The sequence below is a fragment of the Canis aureus genome, chromosome 8 (assembly GCF_053574225.1).
Source record: "Canis aureus isolate CA01 chromosome 8, VMU_Caureus_v.1.0, whole genome shotgun sequence".
In the NCBI taxonomy this organism is placed as follows: Eukaryota; Metazoa; Chordata; class Mammalia; order Carnivora; family Canidae; genus Canis; species Canis aureus.
In genome coordinates this window covers 37897733-37920247 of record NC_135618.1, presented here as the reverse complement: position 1 = coordinate 37920247, position 22515 = coordinate 37897733, and the positions used below count along the sequence as shown (strand labels likewise).

At 67.1% G+C, this 22515-nt stretch overlaps 1 protein-coding gene across 1 annotated transcript in view; it reads left to right on the top strand.

Annotated features, from left to right (window-relative positions):
• Positions 1 to 21768, top strand: part of LMF1 (lipase maturation factor 1) — a 79219-nt gene extending 57451 nt beyond the window's left edge. Inside the window, 7 exon segments of the mRNA XM_077906025.1 lie at positions 3709 to 3774; positions 10286 to 10453; positions 19303 to 19486; positions 19690 to 19843; positions 20028 to 20211; positions 21042 to 21154; positions 21544 to 21768. Coding sequence (XP_077762151.1) covers positions 3709 to 3774; positions 10286 to 10453; positions 19303 to 19486; positions 19690 to 19843; positions 20028 to 20211; positions 21042 to 21154; positions 21544 to 21724 — 1050 coding nt within the window. The 3' untranslated portion in view covers positions 21725 to 21768.
• Positions 21769 to 22515: the final 747 nt, after the last annotated feature.

The window sequence follows — 22515 nt, the reverse complement described above, 5'->3', positions numbered from 1 at the left end:
CAGGTGGACCGTTGGCCAAAGCGTGGAGGGACACCCGGCGGTACCTCGCGGAAGCCCAGCCACACGGGTACAGTCGACCCTCCAGCCCAGGCACGAGGTCCCTGGGGCTCACAAACGTAAAAGCCAAGAACATAAATGTTCCTGCAGACAACACGGTTACCGTGCGGTGGGCACACATTTCTTCGGCCGTAGCATTAAAAGTAATTTTTGCTAAACATACTTCATTTGATGCTAAAATTTGCATTATGAAAACCCAGCACTGAGAACGAGCGGGGAAGCCAGTGCCGGGAGAAACCCCCACAGTGCCCAGGCCCAACCCCACATCCCGGACAGACCGCCGCAGCGGGAAGGTGGACACACGGCTGAGCACACGCGGAGGAGACCCGATGAGCCCAGAGGGGCGGGGGCAGGGGTGCAGGCCCCCACCAGGCAGGGCGCATGCCTGCCGTGTGAGCCGGCCTCCCCCACCCTGTGGGCTGCGTGGAAGGAGACCCTGGCCCACTCAGAACAGCTCCGCGTCCATCCACGGGGTGTAACAGAGGCGCGTCTGAACCCCGAACCCTGAACGCGTGGAGTGCAGCCTGCCCGGCCCGGAACAGAGAGCAGCGTCCAGCAGGCAGGGCCTCCTGTGAGCGGGGCATGGAATAGTCTGGAAGGCATCCGGAGGACGTTCTGTGGGGGGCACACCTGCATCCCATTCCGGGCGACAGGAACCTGCTCGTGTGCAGCCGTCAGAGCACTTAGGCGGTGTGTGTGTTTAGTGTAAGCCAGCCCAGCCTTGGGGAGCACGGCTCGCAGGGTGACTTCTGACACGCCCCCTTGCCGTGGGACGCAGCCCTGAGATGGCGCCCACCTGGGGGGGCACCAGCGGGTCGTCGGCGCCCCGGGCCCGGGCAGCATAGGCAGAAGCGTGTTCCTCACGGCCTGACCCGTGCACGTCGGGGTGCTGTCCAGCGAGGCTCTGACGCTTGCTGGTGGGGCCGGGCCACACCTCCTCTCCATGGGGAGACTCCCCCTCCCGCTAGGAAGTTTCCAGCAGAGGTGGGGCTGCAGCGGGGAGCGAATTGGGCTGTGTGCGGGTCCCCTCTTCTCCTTCGAGGCCTGGCGGCCGCCTTGACAAAGAAGCCAGGCTCGTCTCCTGGGCCGCCTCCGTGTTCGCGCTCCACTACAGAGCGTGGGTCCCATGGGGGCTCCGGCCCTGTGGAGGTTGGACTGTGGCCAATACCGCGGGGGGCAGGAGGGGGCCTGGAGCTACAGGGCAATGGGCTCCGAGCAGAGTCCTTGAAGTCAGGGCCCTTCCCCGGACCCGATGCCCCCAGTGGAACCGTGTCACACATCACGATGGCAATGTGGGAATGTGGTGCACCCCCGCGAGGGCCAAAGCCAAGTGGGTGCCACGGGGTCCCAGGGCCCCTCGCATCCAGTCCACTCAATCGCAGTCGCACGGATGGAGGAGCATCGGGCTTTCCCGCAGGCACTCCCAGGATGCCAGACCTGACTCCAGCTCCGAGGTGTCACGGGGGCTTCTGGGAAGTACGGTCCATGGTCCTCCGACCTCCGGCCTGAGCTGCAGCCCCGCGCAGCCCCTCTCGGCCTCCATGTCCAGATGCTCCCCTCACAGTCTGGGCTTAAAAGGGCACTGAGTCCTCCTGGTGGCGAGGGCCTGTGCCTCCTCCCGCTCCCTGTGGCCCTGGCACGGCCGTGGGCAGAGGCCTCCGGGACCCAGGGGGACAGTGACATGGGGACAGGGCAGTCCTGAGACGGGCCCCAGTGTCAAGTAGGGGGCACGCGGGGTGAACCTCAAACGCTCCCGACGTATAGCGATCCCCCGACTCCCCGCTCAGGGACACCTGGGTCCTGTGGGCCCAGCCCAGCCCGAGAGGGACTGCAGGAGGCCCAAGTGGCACCCACACCACAGGCCTGCCCACGGGGGGAGCGGCACGCCCTCCACGCCTGGGACCTCACGAGTATGCCCTGCCTGGGGTCACAGAGGCCTCCCAGGCTGTTGGAGATGGAGCGGCGCTGTCCGCGGGCGCCAGGTCGCTCAGGAGGGGGTGCTCCATGGGTGGGCACCCCCGCGAGGACCACTGGGCACGGAGCGGCCATGTGCGCCCTGGCCTGGCACCCCGAGGGCGGCGGTGGGTGGCTGCAGGTCCTGGGCCCTTTGGGTCTGAGCCATTTTCTTCAGAATTAATTGGGGGCTGAAGAGGCTGGCAGGAGTCTTTGTTCCTTTGACGCTCACTCAGGAAGGAGGAATCCGTGGAAGATGTGACATGTGCACTATGGGGACGAGTCGGGAGGGAGGAATATAATTACTCTCCGCTCCTGGAAGAACGTCTCAGATCTTTCAGTGTCTCGTATCAGCTTAGAACTTGAATGACATTTTAATTATTTTGTTTTTTTTCTCCTCTGCCTGGTGAGCGTCTCTGAAGAGCCCCATCCGGATTCTGTGGGGTGTGGGGAGCAGGCCGTGCTCATGGGGCTGTCGCGTGACGGGGCTGCGCTCCCGGCCGGCCTGCTCCCCGGCTCTGGGCCACGGGTGCCGGGGGCCGCCGAGGCGCCTGGGGCTGGCACTGCTGCCACTGCAGCCACTTTCCAGAAAGATGGGCCTCCGCTCTTCAAGCCGCACCGCCCAGGTGCCTGGGGCGTGGCTCTGCGTTGGGGTGCGCATGCCCCAAGACGCTGGGTGCCGGGGTGGCCGGGGGGCATGGCGGGTGCACGACCCCAGAGCTGGTGCTGAGACGGCGACCCCGTCAGAGGGTCGGGGCTCGGGGCAGCGGAGCCCTAGGAGCCCCCGGGACACGTCTGCACAGCGGGAGCATCGTCCCTCGGCCCGTGGGGGCCTCGGGCTGCCCGCGTCGCTGGGACTGTTGCTCCTCGTCCGTGTCGTCTGAGGGCTGCTGTGTCCACGGGACCCACCGAGCCAGAAGTGCCCCCGCACCCACTCGTGCATGACGCATTGGTGGGCTCCACATCCCATGCCCCGACTGCTGCGTGGACGGCCACGGAGGCCTGCAGACCGGGACCGTCCCATCCCAGCGTGGAGCCTCACCACCCAAGGTCCTGCCCCGCGTGAAGGTTTTACGGTCAGCCGGCGGGACCGCGACCCCAGTCACGCAAGCACACACGCCACTCAACACTGCCGCGAGGGCTCCACATTCTGATCAAAGCGCGTGGTCACGCTGAGGCGGCTCCCTGGAGCCCAGGGCAGCGCCGCCCCCGCTGGCCCGTCCCCGCCCCTCGTGACTAGTGTCTAGAGTCTGGCTCCGGCGCAGGGCATCCGCGGTCCGCTCTTCCCCCAGTGGCGGCCTCTGCGCCCGGCCCCTTCCTCAAGCCCGCCACCCCAACCAAGGCGGCGCCTCCCCTGCCGACTGGGGCTGGGGGGCGCGGCGGGGCGGGGGGGCGTGGCCTGGAGCTGCAGAGCCTGCATCACGGAAGCCGACCGCGTCCCGCAGGGAGGACTCGGGGCGGAACCCCAGAGCCCACAGGGGCGGCACAGCCAGGCCGCTCAGGAAACCCGGGCTTCTCGGGCCTGTGGGTTCCGGCTCAGCCGTCGGGCCCTGAACATGGCGCCACTACAGCTGTGCTGACGCCTTAGCAGGAGACGCCGTGGCCCCCGAGGTTTCCCCAGGTCCCCCTGGCTGGCACCCCCCGGGACGGCTGCTGCTCGGGCGGCTCACGGCCCGTCTGTGTGTCTTGCCTCGGCAGGGCCTGATCAAGATCCGGGGAGACCGGTGCTGGCGGGACCTCACCTGCATGGACTTCCACTATGAGGTGAGCTGCATGGCGCCCGGGCCGAGCGGTGGGGCTGGGGCTGCACACAGGGCTCCTGGGCTCCTCAGGCTGAGCAGGGGCAGACGTGTCATCTGGGCACCCGCCCGGGCGGGGATGTCACACCTGAGATGTGGAGTCGCATCAACTGCCCTCCCTTCCTGCCCAAGGGCCCGGGAGTCCCTCCCTCGGGCCTGCAGCCGACTCCCTGGAAGGTGCCAGAGAGCGAAGGGACTGCGGGGCCCCAGGGCTCAGCCAAGTGGCCCTCCCGGGCCCCCCTGAGCTCCTTCCACTGGCCACACAGCCGCCCGCGGGCAGCAGCCCGGCCGCCAGGGCTCAAGCAGGGGCGTCCTCCGGGCCTCGGTCCGCGGGGGCGCCAGGTGGGCCCACACAGTGCCAGGGGAGAGGGTTTGAGTCGGGCGCCGGCTTCCTGCGGTTTGGGTGGATGTGGACGTGTGACCGTGTCCTGGGAGTGGCGGGGGCAGCCGCCTGTGAGGCTGGTGGGGGCGCCCCAGGCTGCTGGACTCGGTGTGCTCGGACTGCCGATGGCTCACTGACCACGTGGGATCCAGGGCGCGAGCACGGGGCTGCTATGGGGCCCCCATCAGGTTCTTGGAGGAACGGAACCATCCAGACCCTGGAAAGGAGAAGTGTCCCCTCAGCGGACCTCACTCCAACCCGCCCCATAAACTGGCTTAGGGTGAGGGCGCCCGGGGGCGGGGGCGGGGCTGGGGCACGGATTGGGGCCACGCGGCCTGTGTCCCCCACGGTGGTGGCACCGCTGGCAGGAGCCTCAGAGGAGGGACCCGCCGGGGCAGTGGCAGAGCGTGAGCAGTGGGCGGGGGCCTCCAGCTGGGCCTGGCACGCTGCCCGACGGCTGTGACCCGGCAGCAGGGCCTCCCGGGACACCCGAGCCCCCGTCGCCCCGTCTGTGCCCCGGCTTCCCCCAGATGCGGCTGTCGACGGACCCGATGGGTCGGCGCAGAAGAGGGGCTGGGGCAGCGCCATCTGGGGACAAGAGAGGGGCCGGTGACCTCCACAGCACGTGCAGGCCGAGCCACGGTCCCCGCGGGTCTCAGGGTGGCCCTGAGCAGCCATGGCAGAGCCAGTCACCCCTCAGAAGGCGGTAGCGGGGGCGCTCGTCCCCAAGCTCCTGCGCTCTGCATGTAACCCCAGGTCGACAGTGAAACCCCCACAAGGTGACCCCAGGGTCGCCTCGCTGCCGGGCGCTCAGCAGAGGCAGGTGAACGTGGCTGATGGGCCCGGTGGGCTCTGCATGCATGTGCAGGGCCAGCGGCAGCGTCCACACCAGGCTCATTCCCACGCGAGCCACACGCTCGGCAGGATGCGTGCTTGTGCCCTTCACAGCCCCTGGGGACCAAACATGTCGTTTCTGCTCCTGCGTGGCCGACACGCACGTGCTGCGAGGGGCGCTGGCCGTCTGGCAGGTCCCATGTGCAGCCCCCGGGGCTCAGGGGTCCCGGCCCCATCCCCTGTCATGTCCATGGCCCGGGGTGCCCCGGAGGGGATTGTGTCCTGCCCAGTGGGCGTCCGCAGGGTCTGCCTCAGAGCCCGGATGCCGCAGCAGACCTCCCGGGCCGGGGCCGCGCGTGGGGCAAGAACCTCGTCACCGGTGTGCTCCCGTCTCCCCTCCAGCTGCCCGTGAGACAGGGTCCCCGAGCACCTGGCCCTTGGCGCTCGCTTGCTGCTGCCCATTACCTGGGCCACCGAGCGCAAGGGCTGCTTCAGGAAGGCCCTGCCACCGTCCAGGACAGCGGTGACGTTCCTAGGTCACTGCACCGCAGGGTGGACCGTCGGCCCCCGTGAGGTCTCCTGTCCCCGGTCCTGGTCGCCCTGAGGTCTGCCCATGTGATGCCCACAGAGCCACTCCTGCGTCGGTGGGCGCGTCTCCCACCCTACCCGGCCCCCATGCGCCCTTGCATGAGAAGCGTGTGTCGCAGGCAGCGAGCACTCGGGTCTTGCTGCCGGATCCAGTCTAACAAATGCTGCTTCTTCTTTTAAACATTTTATTTATCAGTGAGTGCACACAGTGGGGGGAGCAGAGGGCGACGGGGGCCTGCAGCGGAGCGGGGAGCCCGACACGGGGCTCCACCCCAGGACCCCGAGATCACCACCTGAGCCGGAGGCAGACACTTCAGTGATGGAGCCCCCCGGGCGCCCATAAGCCTGGCCCCGTGCTGGTGTGACGCGAGCACCTGCCGCAGGCGCTCCAACGTGGTCCCAGACCCCATTTGGCTGCCTGTCTCTCGTGCTCTTTGGCTCGGTCTTGTCTCCCCTGCCCCTCCCGGGCCCCTGCCCCCTCCTGGTTCCTGTCCCCTCCCAGGCCCCTACCCCCTCCTGGCCCCTGCCCCCCAGCTCCCTCCTGGGTCGCTGCCCCCTCCTGGGCTCCTTCAATGTTACGACTCGTTACTTCTCCCGGCTTCTTAGCGGTTTCCTTTCGTGGGAATTCTAGGCCCGGGGGGTGGGCGTCCTTCGGGTGTCACGGCTCCCCTCAGAGTGAGGACCCTCGCAGGCGTGCCGGGCCTGCGCCACCGCCCTCCCCCTGCCCCCCCACCCCCGTCCTCTCAGCTCCAGGGCTGCCCCTCCTGCAAACCCGGCTCCACCCAGCGGCGTTCCACACGTCTCTTGTGGGATTTGCCGCCGGCGGGCTCTTGGTCCGCAGCCGTGCCGATGCGCGGTGCTAGCCCGGCCACCCCCGGACGCACCCCTCTCCACGGCCAGGCACCGCCGCCCTCACAGCCCCCCTTCTTTCTCCATTCCCGTCGTCTGGGTGGGAAGGGAGCAGGCAGCCGTCGGGGGGCCCGAGCCCCCAAGATGGGCACCACGGCCTCCCTGTGTGTGCCTGGCCTCCCCCGGGACGGAGCCTTCAGCCCCGACACCCGCCCTGGGCCCAGGGGAGGCCAGCCGCCAGTTGCCCTACTTACCCCGAGCCCCTCACCCGACCAGTGTCCCCCCTTCCCGGCCATTAGGGGGCCGCCAGCAGGCAGATGCCCGCGTCCCAGGACGCCTGCCAACAGCCCCAGCGTGCAGGCGAAGAACCCCCCGACACTAGAGGGAGACGGCATCCGGGGCACGTTCCCAGCGGCTTCTCTGGGGACCCGTCCCCCGGGCTTCGAGGCGGGCAGGCGCTGGCCCTCCGCGTGCAGCTAGACGGTGCTCAGGAACTTGTTCTTCAGACAACAATTACGTGTGTTCCCTCTCGCTAAAACCTCCAACATATAATTTACAGTCGCAGAGGTGGGGAATGGCTGAAAAAGCTATTTCTGTCTACTCAGACTTGTCCCCGAGGCCTGGAAGGCAGGGCGTTGGAAGCACCACGAAGGGACGCTGCTGTCCCCAGTCCCGAGACTGGTTTTATCACCGTCCGGGTTTTCCTCATGTTTGTCTGTTCTCAAAGCGCCTCCTCTTGGAGGAACCAGCGTGGGAGGCTCGGGCCCACTCCCCTGGCAGCTGCAGCAACGGTGCGCGTGGCCGTGCATCCTGCCAGAGGAGGCACCAGCCTCTCCTTCCCTGCTTTACGGGGTGCGATGTTCCAGGCGCCACTTCCAGGGTTTACAGCCGGGCTTTATGACCCGGTGTTTTTTTCCAGCTTCAGCGCAAATAGAAATAAAACTCTGTCCCGGGCTCAGGACCGCCCCCGGCCGTGCGGAGGAGCGAGTCCCTCGGCGAGTGGGGCCACTCTTCCAAGGCCTGCACGTCACGGGAGGCGGCGAGCGCCAGTCACCTGGCCTCTGCCCTCGCTTCTGGGTGCAGCGAGGCCATGTCTGTGCAGAGGGCACAGCCCGTCACCCCAGGACTCCGGCCGGGCCCCCCACGGTCACCCAGCTGCTCCCTGGCGGTCAGCTGGGGGCTTCCAGTGAGGTCTGTGGCGTCTCGCACATGAGCGAAGGCAGACCGCAGCTGTCCCACGCAGATTACAAATTAGGGTTCTCTTCTTCTCCCCAAAATCCTGGTGTCCTCAGCCCCAGGCCATGGCTGTCGCAGCTCTTCCGTCCAGGCTCCCGCGGCGAGACCTGGAGGCGGCATCAGCTGCGCTGCACGCCGGGTCCCTTCCATGCCCCCTCATCCCAGGGATGAGGCTCCCAGAGAAGAGGCCCCGGCTGGGGGCAGCCCTGCCCCAGGCGCCAGCTGGCGGAGGTCGCAGAGGTCATGGACACGTGCGGCCCAGGGCCCACGCCTGCTCCCTGGGCAGGAAGCAGGAAGGACACAGGAGCTGGATCCAGGCAGGAGCTTGGCTTCCCTCCCGTGGCTCCAAGCGAGCACTGCGAGTCGCTGTCCAGTAGCAGGACCTGCCCGTCCCGCGAAGTCCTGGACGATGGATGGCTATCGCTGGGACCCGCAGTCCCGGGGGAGCAGGTGACCCCCGCTGGTCACTGACGTCTGGAGTAGGGCCGCGCCAAAGTCCAGAGAAACCCATCCTCTCGCCACGTCCTTATCTGTGCCCTTGTGTCTGCTCCCGTCACCCACGCAGCCGTGAGCGAGGCAGCCCTGACACACCCCCATGCCCAGCAGGAGCCTCGTCCGCGCAGCTGGCACCAAAACCTCAGTGCGTGCCAGCCGCTCAGGCCAGCCCACTCTCCAGGCTGTAGGACGGGGACTGCCTTCTGGAGGACCCCGTGGGACAGTGGTGGGCCGCGCCACAGGGACCCACACTGCACTCCGCCCACGTGTCCGCCGCTACGCATCTGGTCCACCGAGTGGCAGCCACAGCTCCAACCCGGGGCGCCCTGGCTGGGGGACTCAGTGCAGCCGACTGGGAGCGGCCAGCCACCTGCCACCCGGTGCTGCGGAAGCTGCTCAGAACCCAGGGGCACACAGAGCCCCGTGAGCGAGGCTGGCGTGTGCGCAGGGCGGCTGACCCGCAGTCACGCCGTGTTCTGCCCCCGAGGGACCCTGAGACAGCGACCCTTGGGTCCAGGCTGGCTTCCTCCCACTGCAGGGACCAGAGCTCAGAGAAACATGCACCCCGCGCCGCAGCGGGAAGAGGCTCACGGGACCCTGGAGCATCCTTGGTGTCAGGAGGTAGGGGAGCCCCTAAAAGTGCTATGGGGGGTGAAGACTCCGAGCCTTGTGCCCACGAGCAGATGCACGGGCTAGAGGACTCCGTGACCTTGTGGTGGCACCAAGTGAACGCACAGCGACAAGGAAGGACAGCTCCGGGCGACATCCGTCCGCGGCCGCTGGAACGTAGGAGGCCAGTTAGGTCACAGGCTCAAGGCGCGGGGCAGGGCTGGCCGCCACCCCCTAGGACAGTCCCCATCACCTCTGTGGGCGTCCCGGTGGGGCCACGTGCCCCAGACCCCCAGGAGGGACACGGGACAGACAAGCGGCTGGAGATCGTGGGGGCTGCAAGCAACACGGCCCAGGGGCGTCTTTCACTGAGCACACTGGGTCGGGCCGCGGGTCACCAGGGTCCCCACCCCCGGTGGTCGCCACACGCTGGTCTCTCCCGTTGGAGGAAGAGGAAGGACGGGCAAGAAGCGCAGCATCCGGGGATGTTCTTTGCTAGTGTGACTTTACTGTGGGTCAGAAACCGTCCAGGTGAGATGTGGCCGTGGACTCTCCTGCCCGGGACAGTGGCCCTTCCGCAGCAGCCGTCCCGCCTGGAGCCACCTCCAGTTCCGACGGGGCGGCAGGCACACGGTCAGCCACGGGGTGTGCTGTGCGTGACTCCTGTGCCATTACCCGCTCCCGCCCCCCTGCGCAGCCGCAGCAGGCTCCGTGCGCTTGGACCAGCGGTCCCCACCCTGCCTCACGACAGCAGCGCAGGTGCCTCCTTGTCGGGGGGGGGGGGGAGCACCCGGGCCATGCTGGGGAGCAGGGGACCGCACTGCGGTTGGAGTCCTCGGGAGGAGGCTTGTGTTCAGACCCCACAGCAGCGAGAAAAGCAGCGAGGCCGCTCCCCGGGCCGGGCTCCCCACTTGGGCTTGCCTTGCAGTGGGTGGGGGTGGGGCCATGCTGGGCGCCCCCCCGCGGCGGTGTAGACTCCGTGGAGCTGCAGCGGGGCTGGGGCGCTCCCCTCCAGGTGGGGGAGCCGGGGGGTCAGGGCCCCCGTGGTCGGAGGTGCAGGGCCTGTCATCTGGGCCCTAGGGCGGCCAACTCCACGGCTGAGTCAACACGCAGGCTTCCTGGGACATGCCATCCCCACCCCGCACGGGGGCCACGCCCAGGAACACACACAGGCCCGGAACCCCAGCTCCCACCAGCCTCCCAGCGGAAACCTCCCAACGTGTGGCCATCCCGTTGCCCAGGACAGACCCGAGCTCATCAGTCCCCAGGACGTTCAGTGTGCCCCCAAGGGTCAGTGTAGGATCACAGGAGACCCGGCAGGGGCAGGAGTGTGCACCCCGGGAATCTGGGACCCTTGGTTGCACCACCCTCCCCACCCCGGGGCTGGCTTCCCCCAGCCGGGATGCTCCCCGACATCCCCTTCCCCAGAAACCCCCTGCTCTCGGGGGACGGCCAGGCTCACGGGCCTTCTCCTGTCCCCCAGACACAGCCGGTGCCCAACCCCGTGGCCTACTTCCTGCACCAGTCCCCATGGTGGGTCCATCGTGGGGAGACGCTCGGCAACCACTTCGTGGAGCTCGTGGTGCCTTTCTTCATCTTCCTGGGCCGGCGGATGTGCGTCCTGCACGGGGCCTTACAGATCCTGTTCCAGGTGAGCCCGCGCCGATTGAGGGTCGCCCCTGTACCTGCGTCCCCGAGATGAGAGTCTGCTGGGAGGACGGAGTGGCCCAGGGCACGCTCCTCCCCGCTTCCGCCAGGCAAGCCCCCGAGGTGGGTTCTAGGGCTTTCCTCACGTGTCAGTTGTCCAGCTGCGGCGAATCGGGTCTCTGAGGAAGGGGCTGGCGGGGGTGGTTCCGCATGGACAACCGCCCAAGGCTCAGCTCGGGGTGCGCAGCCGCCGTCAGCCCCCATCCTGCGCCGGAAGCGCTTTGGTCCCTGGAACCAGGCCTGCTCCCGGGGGCAGAGGCTCCCCCACCCGCTTCTCCAGGCCGCTACCATCTCTGGCCTCTCCCTTCCCTGGACTTCAGGGTCTACTTCTCGGGTCCCAAGAAACACTGTCGGGGTTTGAACTCCCCACGTCGTCCAGGTGGTCCCGGGGGCGGCGCGCCGGAGAGACCTGCACCGCGAGCGTGTACTGAGCGCGAACCCCACACCTTCAGGCCGAGGCACCCGCGCACCTTGCGGCCAATTCCCCGGCAGCCGGGCCGCTGTGCTGCCGCAGAGCCCATGTCCATGGAGCAGTCAGGGTGGGGTGAGGCCGCTCTGCTCGGGCCGCGCCCCCTCCGTGACCGTGTTCCACGCACACGCCCTACGGCTGGCTCCTCTCTTGCTCTATCAACAGGCATCCGGGGGCATTTCTAGGTTTGTGTCATTAGACGTGAGCCCGCCGCGGGTATGTGTGCTGGGGGCCCGTGTCCCAGGCGGGCATGGCTTGTCCCTGCAGCCTGTGAGCTCCTCTTGCCTCGCCTCCTCGCCCACCATGCTGTCGTGTTCGTGGCCGTGGTGTCGGCTGCTGCAGGGGGTGACGGCCTGCCGGCGGGGGGCGCAGTGTGGGATCCAACGGGAAGGGCCCCCCCTTCACGGACTGTCCCCCGGCTGAGACCACAGAGGTCACCCCTGCAGTGGCCGGGTGGTGCGCGCAGGAGGGGGTTTCACACACGGGCTGGATCCAGGCCGGGCACCATTTCTGTGGACGTTCACGGCTGCCGGTCTGCCCCGGGTGGTGCCCGGGCTCCTGAAGCGCGCACATCCCACGGCCCAGGTTGGTTTGTCGGCGGCCACCCCGTCAAGCCTGTCTGCCCCCAGCTGCTCTGGGTATGTTGAGTGTTGAGGGGTGAGTGACGCGGTTAAATGGCTGCCTGCGGCCTGCCCGAGAAAGCACGCGGGCTCCCGTAAGGCGCTAACCTGCTGAGCCACGGCCACGCCCTCGGTCACGTGACTGCCTGCTGCACTGCGTCCTCCCTGTGGTCCCTGTGGTCCCTGGGATGAACCTGCCAGCGTGGGTCGCGTCTGCGTGGCTGTCGGTGGGGGAGCTTCCACCCCGCCGGGCGTGGCAAGGGCAGGAGGCCCCAGGGGTGTCAGAGAAGCTGGGTTCCTGCTGCTCCCGAGGCCACCCTAGCAGCAAAGGTTTTCCCGGGCACAGGGCCACATGCCACGGCGGCGGGGCACACAGCTCAAGTGCCATTTTGGGCTTGCTTCCCTAGCTTTGTGTTTTCTTTTGTTCCTTTTAGCTGTTCTCACCACCCCCTTTCCTCTTCTGCTTCATCGGTTGCACACAGGGTTTCTTGCGGGGGAACGCGTGCTCCTGCTCCTCCGATGCTTTAGCTGTTCTGTTTAATAGTCTTTTTTAGGGCAGTTTTAGATTTACAGGAAAACTGAGTACAGGGTGTAGAGGGTCCCCACGTGGTGAACTTTTGCATCCACGGGACATATCGCTTACAACTAACGAGTCCAGGTGGACACTTCCTCATCAGGTGACGTACGGTTTCTTCACCATCACCCGACATTGTGTCCTCTGGGCTTGGGCAGAGGTACAATGACGTGTGTCCGTGGAACTGTCAGAGTCCCCTTCGCTGCTCCGAACACCCTGAGGGGCCCCCCAGGCGGGCAGAGTGCTGGGCGCCATACCCGCCCCGCGCCCTCAGCCCAAGCCACCAGGAGGCAGCCCCGACAGCGTCAGCAGCGCGAGCACCACCTCAGGCTGGACCCTCCTCGACCGTCCCGATTCCAAGGCACCTCCGAGGACCCTGCAGAGCCGGGCCAGGAACGCGGGTCCACTCGGCTCATGGTCGCCACGGTGACCGAGCAGCGCACTTGGGTGTGCGGGGTGTTAGCCCATGCCCTGGCTGCCCCTCCGGCTGTGGCCCACCTGGGACCGTCTCTAGGCTGTACGTCTGCCTGGCTCTGGGGATCATTTCCCACCGAGGGCTTTTTCTCCCCAAAACCCAAAGCTCGGCTCCGACAAGTGCTAACTAGAAGCAAACTGTCCGGTCACCTGAATCAGTGAAGAAGTCTGTGCTGCTGGAGCAGATGTAACGGGCTCAGCTCCTGGAAAGGGGGACGAGAGGCACTGACCTGACCACCGGGCCGGCTCTCGTGCGTGTGCTTCTGCTCCAGGGCGCACCGGCTGACTGGACCGCTCGGCAGCAAGTCTGAGCCCCATCTGGGCACCAGTGTCCACTGCACGGGGAGGCTCCCGCCACATGGCCAGGTCCTGAGCCAGCCTGGGCCCTGCTGCCAGGGTGGGTGGCGGTGGGTGGTGGGGAACACGGCCGGGCACGGACGACCACAGGGGGACTGTGCCCACCCGCAGCCTTCTGGACGTTACAGAAGCCCCACCCACCCACTTGCCTTTTGTCCCCCGAGGGCTCAGTGCTCCCACGGGGGCCACGCCGTGCCCAACGCAGGGCAGGAGAGCCCCCTCCCAGGACGTGGAGGGTCTCGGGCGCGGGGGCTGCAGGGCAGTGTCGCGGCAGGAGCTTGGCTCCCCAGGGGCCAGCGGCTGTGCGGTGGGTGGGCCGCTCTGGGAGCGCTGCAGCGTGGGAACCCAGCACCCCAAGGAAAACCTCTGGATCTGTTTGTTTCCGTCCATTCCTTCGGGAGAGGGTTGAGGATGTGTACACGCTCGTGTCCTACACTCCATTTACACAGCTGTCCTGAAGGTCCTGTGAGGCCACAGGTGTGCTGTGTACGGGAAGAGGCGCCCATGAGAGCCTTCGGGGAGCGGCACTGCCAGGCCGGGGCCGCCCCCACCCTGAGGCCAAGCACAGAGCCTAGGGGACAGAGCGGGAGGGGCAGTGGCCAGACGGCCATCCCAGGGTGGGGGCGGGTATCACAGGTATCGCCAGGCGAGTGGCGCGGCATCGGTGCAGACTGGTCCTAGGTCCCAGAGCCACTCCGACGTCGGCCGCTTAGCACCAGGTCACAGTGAGGGCCGCCACCACAGCAACCGACACAGCTGCCCCCCCAGCCCCTGAGCCACATGCCAGCGGCGGGGCCCGGGATCACTGCCCGGGGTGAGTCGCCCACAGGCACGTGTGTTTGTGGCCTCAGGCACCACGAGCCCAGCTCCGGAGTTCTGGAAGCCCGTCCCCTCCTCTGCAGGTCCGTGGCATCACGCGGGCCACAGGCACCACCCACACACCCCGTCCCGCATGTGGTCTCGGGCAGCCCGCACGGTGCCCCACAGGCCAGTCACGCTCCACGGCCCTGTAGACAGAGACCACGCGCTTGGCCCCCTTCAGGAGAGGCCGCAGCAGCGCAGTAACGCAAGACAGACAGCATCCCCTCGGCGCGCTGGGGCCAGGCACTCCGCACCAAATTCCCTTTTTCTTAATAAATAACTACCATCCAGACGGATGGGGGAGGGGGCCGGTGGGACGCAGCCATGTGCGCCTGATGAGGGCTCCGAGTGTGCACCCCTGCATCCCCGGGCTCCAGCCCGAAACCCATGCCCCCCTGCTTGCACATGCACTGTTCTCGCTCTCATAAATACAGATCTTTAAAAACAAATTATTCATGAGCAGATGTGCCTTCCGGACTGGGCTCCTGGGAACAGACCTGTCCCCCCAGGGACCCCTGTCCTTCCCTCGACCACCACCTTCAGGGACGTTTTCTCCAGCACGTGCTGGGGCCGGCGGTGTTCTCCTCTCAGCCAAGAGTGCGCTGGGCCCCTGCGGGAGACCCCGGGGCTCGTCCCGGCTCGCCCAGTGACTGTCCTCCACCTGCCTGTGGTTCTTCTTTCCCACCGTTTGTGCAGTCGGTTGGTGCACCTGGTGGGGTTTTCGTAGGCTGCTGTGATCGGGGTGCGTGTCCTGTTTTGTCTGCCACCCCCCCCTTCTGGGACGCGCGCAGGCTCTCGGGCATCCTGCACCCCATCCAGCTTCGGTCTGCGCATCGGTTCAGAAAGCACTTAGGGCTCCACCCCCTCGCTCGTGTGGACTTTGCTGTTATGGAGTCGCGTCCAAAGTCAGTGCAGCAACTGCTCCATGTCGTACGCGACCTCTTCCAACTCTGCACGTGCATGTGGTTAAAGTTTTCTTATTTCTCTTGTTTACGGTGACATCTTCTTGTAGATGCCGGATTTTATTCACAGCAGTTATCCTAAAGTCCTTATCTAGTACTTTCAAGTTTTCTCCTATACCTGACTCTGTTCCTATAAGCCTTCTCCCTTCCAGCTGTGGCTTGCTTGTCTGCAAATCTTGACAGGACACCGGCCCCATGGGCTGCTGGGAGGGTCTGGAAGCTGTGTCCCTTACTCTGCCGAGCAGCTCAGCTACTCGAGGGTCCCTCGGGGCCTCCGCCTGGGTCTCCACCCGCACCCTGTGGGAGCTTCCAGGGCCCATGACCCAGTGGCCAGCAGACTTGAGGGCACCCAGGCCATCCCCGCAGCTACGGCCTGCATGCTTCCTCCCCAGCGCAGCACCAGCCAGCCACCTCGACCTTCCCGGCATCGAAGCGCTGCCCTCCCAGGGGTGCTTCCTGAGCTGAGGGCTGCTGAATACCTCCGGGGAGAGCAGGGGCTGGCCTGGGTCTGCCCCCCGTCCAGCTGCAGCGCTGCTTCCTCCTGTCGGGCCCTTCAGCCTTGAGAAGCCGGTGCTCTGCGTGCACAGTGTCCCCAGGGTCACTGAGTGATCCTGCAGCACAGCCATGGCCTTTCCCAGCTTTGTGGGAATGAAGGAGCCCTGGTCCGCGGCCGAGTCTTGACAAACCCCCAAGTTCACCAGCCAGGCTCGACTCGGTGGAAGTGGAAGGAAGGTGCCGAGTGTGTGACCGGCATGTTCCAGGGAGGCAGATGGGACCCCCTGGACAGGGTATCTGGGGCCTGCCTCTGTCCCGGCCTCCCTGCTGGGTGTTTGCAGATGGAACTCAGGAAGGCCTGGCGCGTGGGCTGACACCGGGCCACTGGCTGGCTGCACTCAGTTCCCAGGGCCGAGCCAGGCCTCTCCTCCCGCACAGAAACCATGTGACCGCCCTGCCCCCCACATCCGTGCCTTCCAGGCTCTGCAGACCAGCTTCCCTGCCTTTTCCATCTTCCAGTAGAAATGATGAGGGCATCTCCCTTGATTCATCCCGGGATACGAGAGACCCCTGGAGTCCTGTGAGCCTCCCGCCCCACCGGGCCCCTTCCCCCGGGCAGTTCCCATACCGTCGCCTGGGAAGCCCTTGGCACTGCTGTCTGTCGCCCCTCCCTCAAGCCCGCCTTCCGAAGCACCAGTGCGTCACTGCAATACCGAACCGCCTTTGCCTGGCGTGCCTCTTACTGTGCTGCTCCTCGCCCCCCCGCCCCCCCCCCGCCCCGAGGAGGACATAAAGAATGAACGTTCTCGGCCAGCGAGCGTCCTTCCAGAGGAGCGGCTTTGGGCCTGGGTTTCCACGGGGGTGTCAGCAAGGAGCCAGGGGTGACTCCGTGTCCCGGTACGTGCACAGGTCGGGCTCGTTACACCTGGAGAGGCTGGCCCCCGGCTGCGCCCCTGCTGGCTCTTCCAGCAGCACGACGGTCGGGGTGAGGGTGGGCCCCAACACAGCTGTCGTGGGCCGACGCGGGTGCTGCAGCCGGCAGCCTGGGTGGGCCCAGCACTGAGAACAGACTTCAGGAAGGCACCCCGCTGGGGGCTGTGGGGAAGGGCGCGGGGTCCCTGGCTCAGCTGCAGTCGGGCTACAGAGCAGTGAGGGAGCTGCAGCAAGACCCCCGGCCCCTCGGCACAGCAGCTTGTCCTGAAAGGGGTCCCGACGGAGCACCAGTCGGCACCACGCTGTCGTCAGGAGGTGCAGAGCAGCCCGACGGCCTGGACTCCTGGGAGGTGGTGGCTGAGCCAAGCTTCAGGGATGCTGTCCCCCCCCCGCCCCCCCGTCACTTGCTGACGCAGTGGGAGAGACGGGCCGAACAGCACGGCCGGGCCGCTGGGAGATGGCGGCTGCCCCCGCCAGTGGAGGAGGAGGGCCAGGGACGCAGCGCGCAGCAGCCGCCGGGGCAGAGCCCGGTGTGCCCAGAGCAGCCTGCCAGCCGGGACCAACCACGGCCCGGGCCCCCTCAGGGAGGCTGGGGCGTTGCAGACACTGAAGAATGAGAAGTCACTACTGGGGACTCAGGACCAAGCACACTAGTTTTCCAGATTAATCCTGGGAGAGCCATGAATCCACGCATCTCACGTCACACCTCGTAAAATGCCATCGTAATCCATAAAACTGACACGAGCCATCGAAAGCACAGCTCCTCTTGCCAGACCCTCATTAGGTTGGCGTCTGCGACCTTGCATTCCTCCCGATTCCCAGGATCAGGACCCGGCTGTAATGAAAATTCGGGAGTGAAGGGGCTGGGCCTCAGCTGTGTCGCCTGAGCACAGAACTGAGGCGACCGGCTCCCGGCGTCATCGGGCCGTCCAGGGCCAAGGGGAAGCCGGGGCGCCAGGAAGTTAGACTCCTATGCCCCGCAGGCAGGCCGCTGCCACGCCTGCCTGTCGCCAAGCAGGAGGCCGCCTGCTCTGCTGGCTCCTGAGGGTCAGGCCTGTTGCGAGGTACATCATTTGGTGACACGCGCACAGGCACTCCAGCTCCTCTCGCCTCTGGGGCGATTTTCTCAAACTTTTTCTCCAAGTTCCTCCTGCAGCCGCAGCCCAGCTCACCGGTCCCACCGCGGCCTCCGCTTCCCCTGCGGCCACGCGCGACAGCGGGTGAATGCCGGAACTGCTTCAACTCCCGCGCCATCGGGAGCCGCCTCCCCGGGCCGCCCCTGGGGCCGCTCCTGGGCACAGGCAGGGCCGGCTACTGCCCCACAGCGGAGGCCGCATGAGGAAGGGCCCTCAGCCCCACTCCTACTCAGGCAGCACCTCCACGGAACGTAACACCAGACTGACACTGACACTAACATCCCCGAACCCTGGATGTGCAAACGTCTCAGGACACACAGCACCAGGGCGAAGCTCTTAAAAATTGGTAACTAGTAACTTCGTGAAAAGCACGTTTCTCCCTCTATAGACACCACAAGGAACCCGCTGGCGTGAAAGGGTGGCCGGGCCCGGCAGGCACCCGAGGACCCACTGGCAGGAATCCCTCGAGGCGCACCGAGACCGCTGCAGCGTCCCGCAGGCACACGCACGGGCAGGTGATGTGCGGCCGTGGACGCCTGCGCGCTGGCTCACGGGACCCCAGGCTGGAGACCCTGGGCGCCAGAGCTCCATGCCCACCACGTTTGGGAACAGGCAGGGTGTCGGGCGGCAGAGGTCCGTCCACAGGTCACAGGCACCAAGGGGACTGTCTGGGGTGGAACCTTCTGGGCTTTATGGTGATTTGCACAAAGGTCAACATTTGTCAAAAGCCACTGAACTGTAAGCGGGGCGGGGCGGGGCGTGTATCTTATTGTTTGTTTCAACGAAACCTGACGAGAAAGGCGGCAGATTTGCCAGGACTACAGGCCGCCTGCCCGCTCCCGCCAGGCTCCCGAGTCCCTGCCGCCCCATGGCACCTGATCCCCCGGGAGCTGCACCCCAGGGCGTCTCGCCTCACGGGGGCCTCCGCCCCGTGCTCACCGGGCCGGCTGCATCAGAGCCGGTGCCTGCATAGGGCCTGGGCGCCGCGGCCTCCCCTCTGCTCCCCCTCCGGCGCCCAACGGCCGGGGCATAATCAGGCCAAAGACGTCATTTTTAAGTCTTGTAGTACCTTACAAGACGTGCAGCTGCCCGGACAAAGTTCCCCAAAGGCCTGGCTGGCGGCGGCTCCGGGACGCAGCCCCTGACGGCCGGCAGCTCTCGGGCAAACGGGTGGGGGGCATAGGAGACCCCCAAGCTGTCGGCACCCCACCCGCTCTGAGGCTTTGTGACTCCAGCCTTACGACCAAGACGCTAAGTCGCTTTCAGGAGCGAGCCTTACAGGAGAACTGCCACCGTCCAGCTCATGCCAAGTCCGTAGACAAGCCCAGCGGAACGGGGACACGGGCGGGCCCATCTGGACTCCCAGGCCCTGTGCAGCCCCACCTCCCGGTGCCCAGAGTGCAGGAGGCCGGCCTCCTGCGTGGTCACAGTGGACGCATCTGGGGTGCGAGCTGTGGAGGACAGGCCAGCCAGACCCGGGCAGCAGAGCCTCATCCTCCTCCCGCCACCACCGCCTCGAGCACGGGTCCCCAGGGCTGCCCACACCCGAACCCGGTGACGGTCAGCGGAGCACAGCGGCACAGCCCGCCAGCTCACGGCCCTGTGGGCAGGCACGGGGCAGCCTAAGAGGCCAGAACCCGGGTGTCCACAGGTCCCACTCCAGGCTCGAGCAAGAACCCGCCCCAAGATCAGCTGAGGGGTCGACACCCTTGGGGCCCGCCGGTGGGGACACGGGCACGCAGCCTGTGGTGGACAGGGGCCTGGCCCTCAGTGCCAACAGTCGGCCGGGGCACTGCGCATGCTGTTCTAAAGGCTCAACTCCAGGCTCCACAGTCTGCCGTGGGGGGGGGGGGCGGGAGGGGGTGCCCGGGCTCCATCAGCCTGGACTCAGGCCCTGCTCCATCCCCTGCAGGTGATCCTTATCATCAGCGGGAACCTGAGCTTCCTCAACTGGCTGACCATGGTGCCCAGCGTGGCCTGTTTCGATGATGCAACTCTGGGGTTCTTGTTTCCCTCTGGGCCTGGTGGCCTGAAGTACCGAGTCCTGAAGATGCAGGAGGAGGCTGCCCGAGGGGCCCTAGCCCCCCTGAGATACGGTGAGTGGACCCCCCAGGCGGGGACAGAAGCCTCTTTTCCCCAGGACCAGGACCGCCCACCCATTAGCGAGTTCTGGCCTAGAAACAAGGGGCTGTGGGCGGGGCCCCTCCCTGGGCTCCTGTGAACCTCAGGGGGTCCTCCCTGCCAAGGGTCCAGGCCTGAGCACGCAGCTGACCCCACCGCCCCCCTCTGCCCCTGCCAGGCTGCATGGTGCGGCGGGCAGTGCACCTGGCACTGGCTGCCCTGGTGGCCTGGCTCAGTGTCCCCGTGGTCCTCAACCTGCTGAGTCCCACCCAGATCATGAACACCTCCTTCAATCCTCTGAGGATCGTCAACACGTACGGCGCCTTTGGAAGGTACAGGGGCAGCCTGCCCTCACCCTGTCCACTGTGTGCACGTGGGACCCCGGGCCCTGGGGGAGAGCCACCCCCGCCTCCAGGGCAGCCCCTTACCATGATCCGCTCAGCAAGGAAGCCAGGGTGTGGATGCACAGCGGCCACCTTCATGTGCCTGCAGCTCCCTGCCTCTGTCTCCCCACAGCATCACCAAGGAGCGCACGGAGGTCATCCTACAGGGCACGGCTGCCCCCAACGCCAGCTCGCCCGATGCCGTGTGGGAGGACTATGAGTTCAAGTGCAAGCCGGGCGACCCAGGGCGGCGGCCATGCCTCATCTCCCCCTACCACTACCGCCTGGACTGGCTCATGTGGTTCGCAGCCTTCCAGGTGGGGCCTCCCCTGCCCCGCCCCTCCCGCTGTGCTCCCGAGACTGCAGTGCCCTCGGCGGGGACGCCCGCGGCCCGGCTGGTGGGCGTGAGGTCACTGCCTCCCGTGCCCTCCCCGGGCCTGGCTGACCTGGGAGAGGAAGGTGGGGCCAGTGTCAGGGCACCGGCGGGGGATCTTCATCTCCAGCACTGCACCCCAGAGCGGCAGGTGGGGCACAGTGCACAGGACGGAACTCCCACCCCCCCGGGCCGTGTCTCCCTCCTGGGTATTCCCCTTTGTGTTCTCTGCCTCTGCGTCTGGACGGCCGTGGGCCCACAGGTGGGGCCCCCACACTGCCGGACACCTTCGCAGCAGAGTCTGCAGCTCCCCCAACCCTTCCAGCAGTGACAGGACCGGCGCAGCCAACAGTAGGACGGTGGACGTCCACAGGCGCGTGCTTGTGCCAGAGCAGGCCTGGGGGCCCCTCGTCCTCCCGCTCATCTGCTCGGGCTGTCACTGCCCCACCTGCCTGGAGAGACACAGCCTCAGGAAGACCATGCCTCCCACAAGCCCCCAGGGCTGGCAGGCGACAGCACCGAGAGGCCAGCACGTCCCCACGCGGGAACAGCACAGTGCCCTGGGAGCCCGGCCCCCAGATGAACTGTCTAGACAGTGGGCCGACGGGCGGGAGCAGGCAGGGAGTGTGGGCCCAGCGTCTGGGAGAGGCTGGCCCTGACCGCACCTGCGTGACCAGGCGGGAGCTGGAGCTCCAGGGCCAGGCAGGGGCTCATCCTGGGGCCCCTGGCACTGGGCTGCGCGCCTAGAGCCTGCACCCCTCCTCTCACCCCCAGACCTACGAGCACAACGAGTGGATCATCCACCTGGCAGGCAAGCTCCTGGCCAACGATGCCTCAGCTCTGTCCCTACTGGCCGTCAACCCTTTCGAGGGCAGGGCGCCCCCCAGGTAGGACTTGCCTCTTGGACGGGACACCTGCCCACTGCTTCCTCGGGGGCCTTTCAGGGCCTGGACGGATCAGGCACCCTGGGCCCTGCTTGGAGCCTCTGCAAACGTGCCCGGGGGTAAGGTCCCCAGGCTCTGGACCAGCCCCTCTCTTGCGCCCTGCTGGCCTGCGCCGAGGGAAGGGGCCTCCAGAAGGCCAAGCGTGCCCTTTGCTGCCTTCGGGCTGTAGAGCCAAGTCTCTGGCCCTTTCCCAGGCGTCCCCGGAGCCCCCACAGTCCCCATGGCAGCCATGGCAGCAATGGGGCCGGGGCTTCCCCGGGCAGCGTCACCTCCGAGGAGCGGCAGCTCGACAGGTGGAGGGCGGGCCTCCTGACGAGGGGTCTCTCTTGCAGGTGGCTGCGGGGAGAGCACTACAGGTACAAGTTCAGCCGCCCTGGGGGCCCACACGCCGCCGCAGGCAAGTGGTGGCTCCGGAAGAGGATCGGCCCCTACTTCCCCCCCGTCAGCCTCCGGGACCTGGAGGACTACTTCCGCTCCCGGGAGTGGCCGCACCCGGCCGTGGATGTGGACTAGAGCCGCCCAGGCACCGACGAATAAAGCCGGGCCTGGCCGCGTGAGTGGAGTCTCGTGGGCCGGGCAGCGCCACCCACTGTCCTGGAAGCGCCCTGGGGGGCGGTGGGTCCCTGGGAGCAACTCTCCTGGCCTCTCCAGGCAGCCCCGGGCACCAGGGGCAGCTAAAGCCCCGCGTGCCTGGCACGGCTACGAGAAAGCTGCCAGTCCCTGCCGGTGCCCCCACGTCCGGCGGGCCCCGCCCTCCTCCCTGCCCGCAGCCGCCTCAGGACCTTCGTGCCGCCCCGAGGCCCAGTGCCCAGACGCGGGCACAGAAGCCCTTTGTTCCTGCCTGGGCGGGGCTCCTCCCCTGCTCTGCGGCCCCGCCCCCCCAGCCTCACACCCCGGGGTGCAGCCAGGGCCGGGGTGCCCACAGTGGCCATTCCGAGGCCCCGCGGGCACAAGTGAAGCTAATTACCCTCGCCTGGCGGCCTCTGCCCTGTGAGCTGGGGTGGCCCCAGGGCCCTACCGCCTGAACTTCGCGGAGAACAAACAACTCCCGCCCAGGGAGAGGTCTCCCTGCTGAAGCGACAGCCAAGCACCGGGTGGCATGGCCCCCCCCGGCCCTGGGCAGCCCCCCCTTCTCAGCCGGGCAGCAGCAGGCGCCCCTCCCTCTCCCCCACTGTCCGGAGGGCCGGGCTGCAGCAGGGAGGGTCCCGGCGGGAACGAGGTGGGCACAGTGCGGGTCTGTGTGGGGCCAGCGGTCCAGGTGCCGACAGAGGGACCGTGTTCCTGCTCGCAGGAAAACAGCCTCC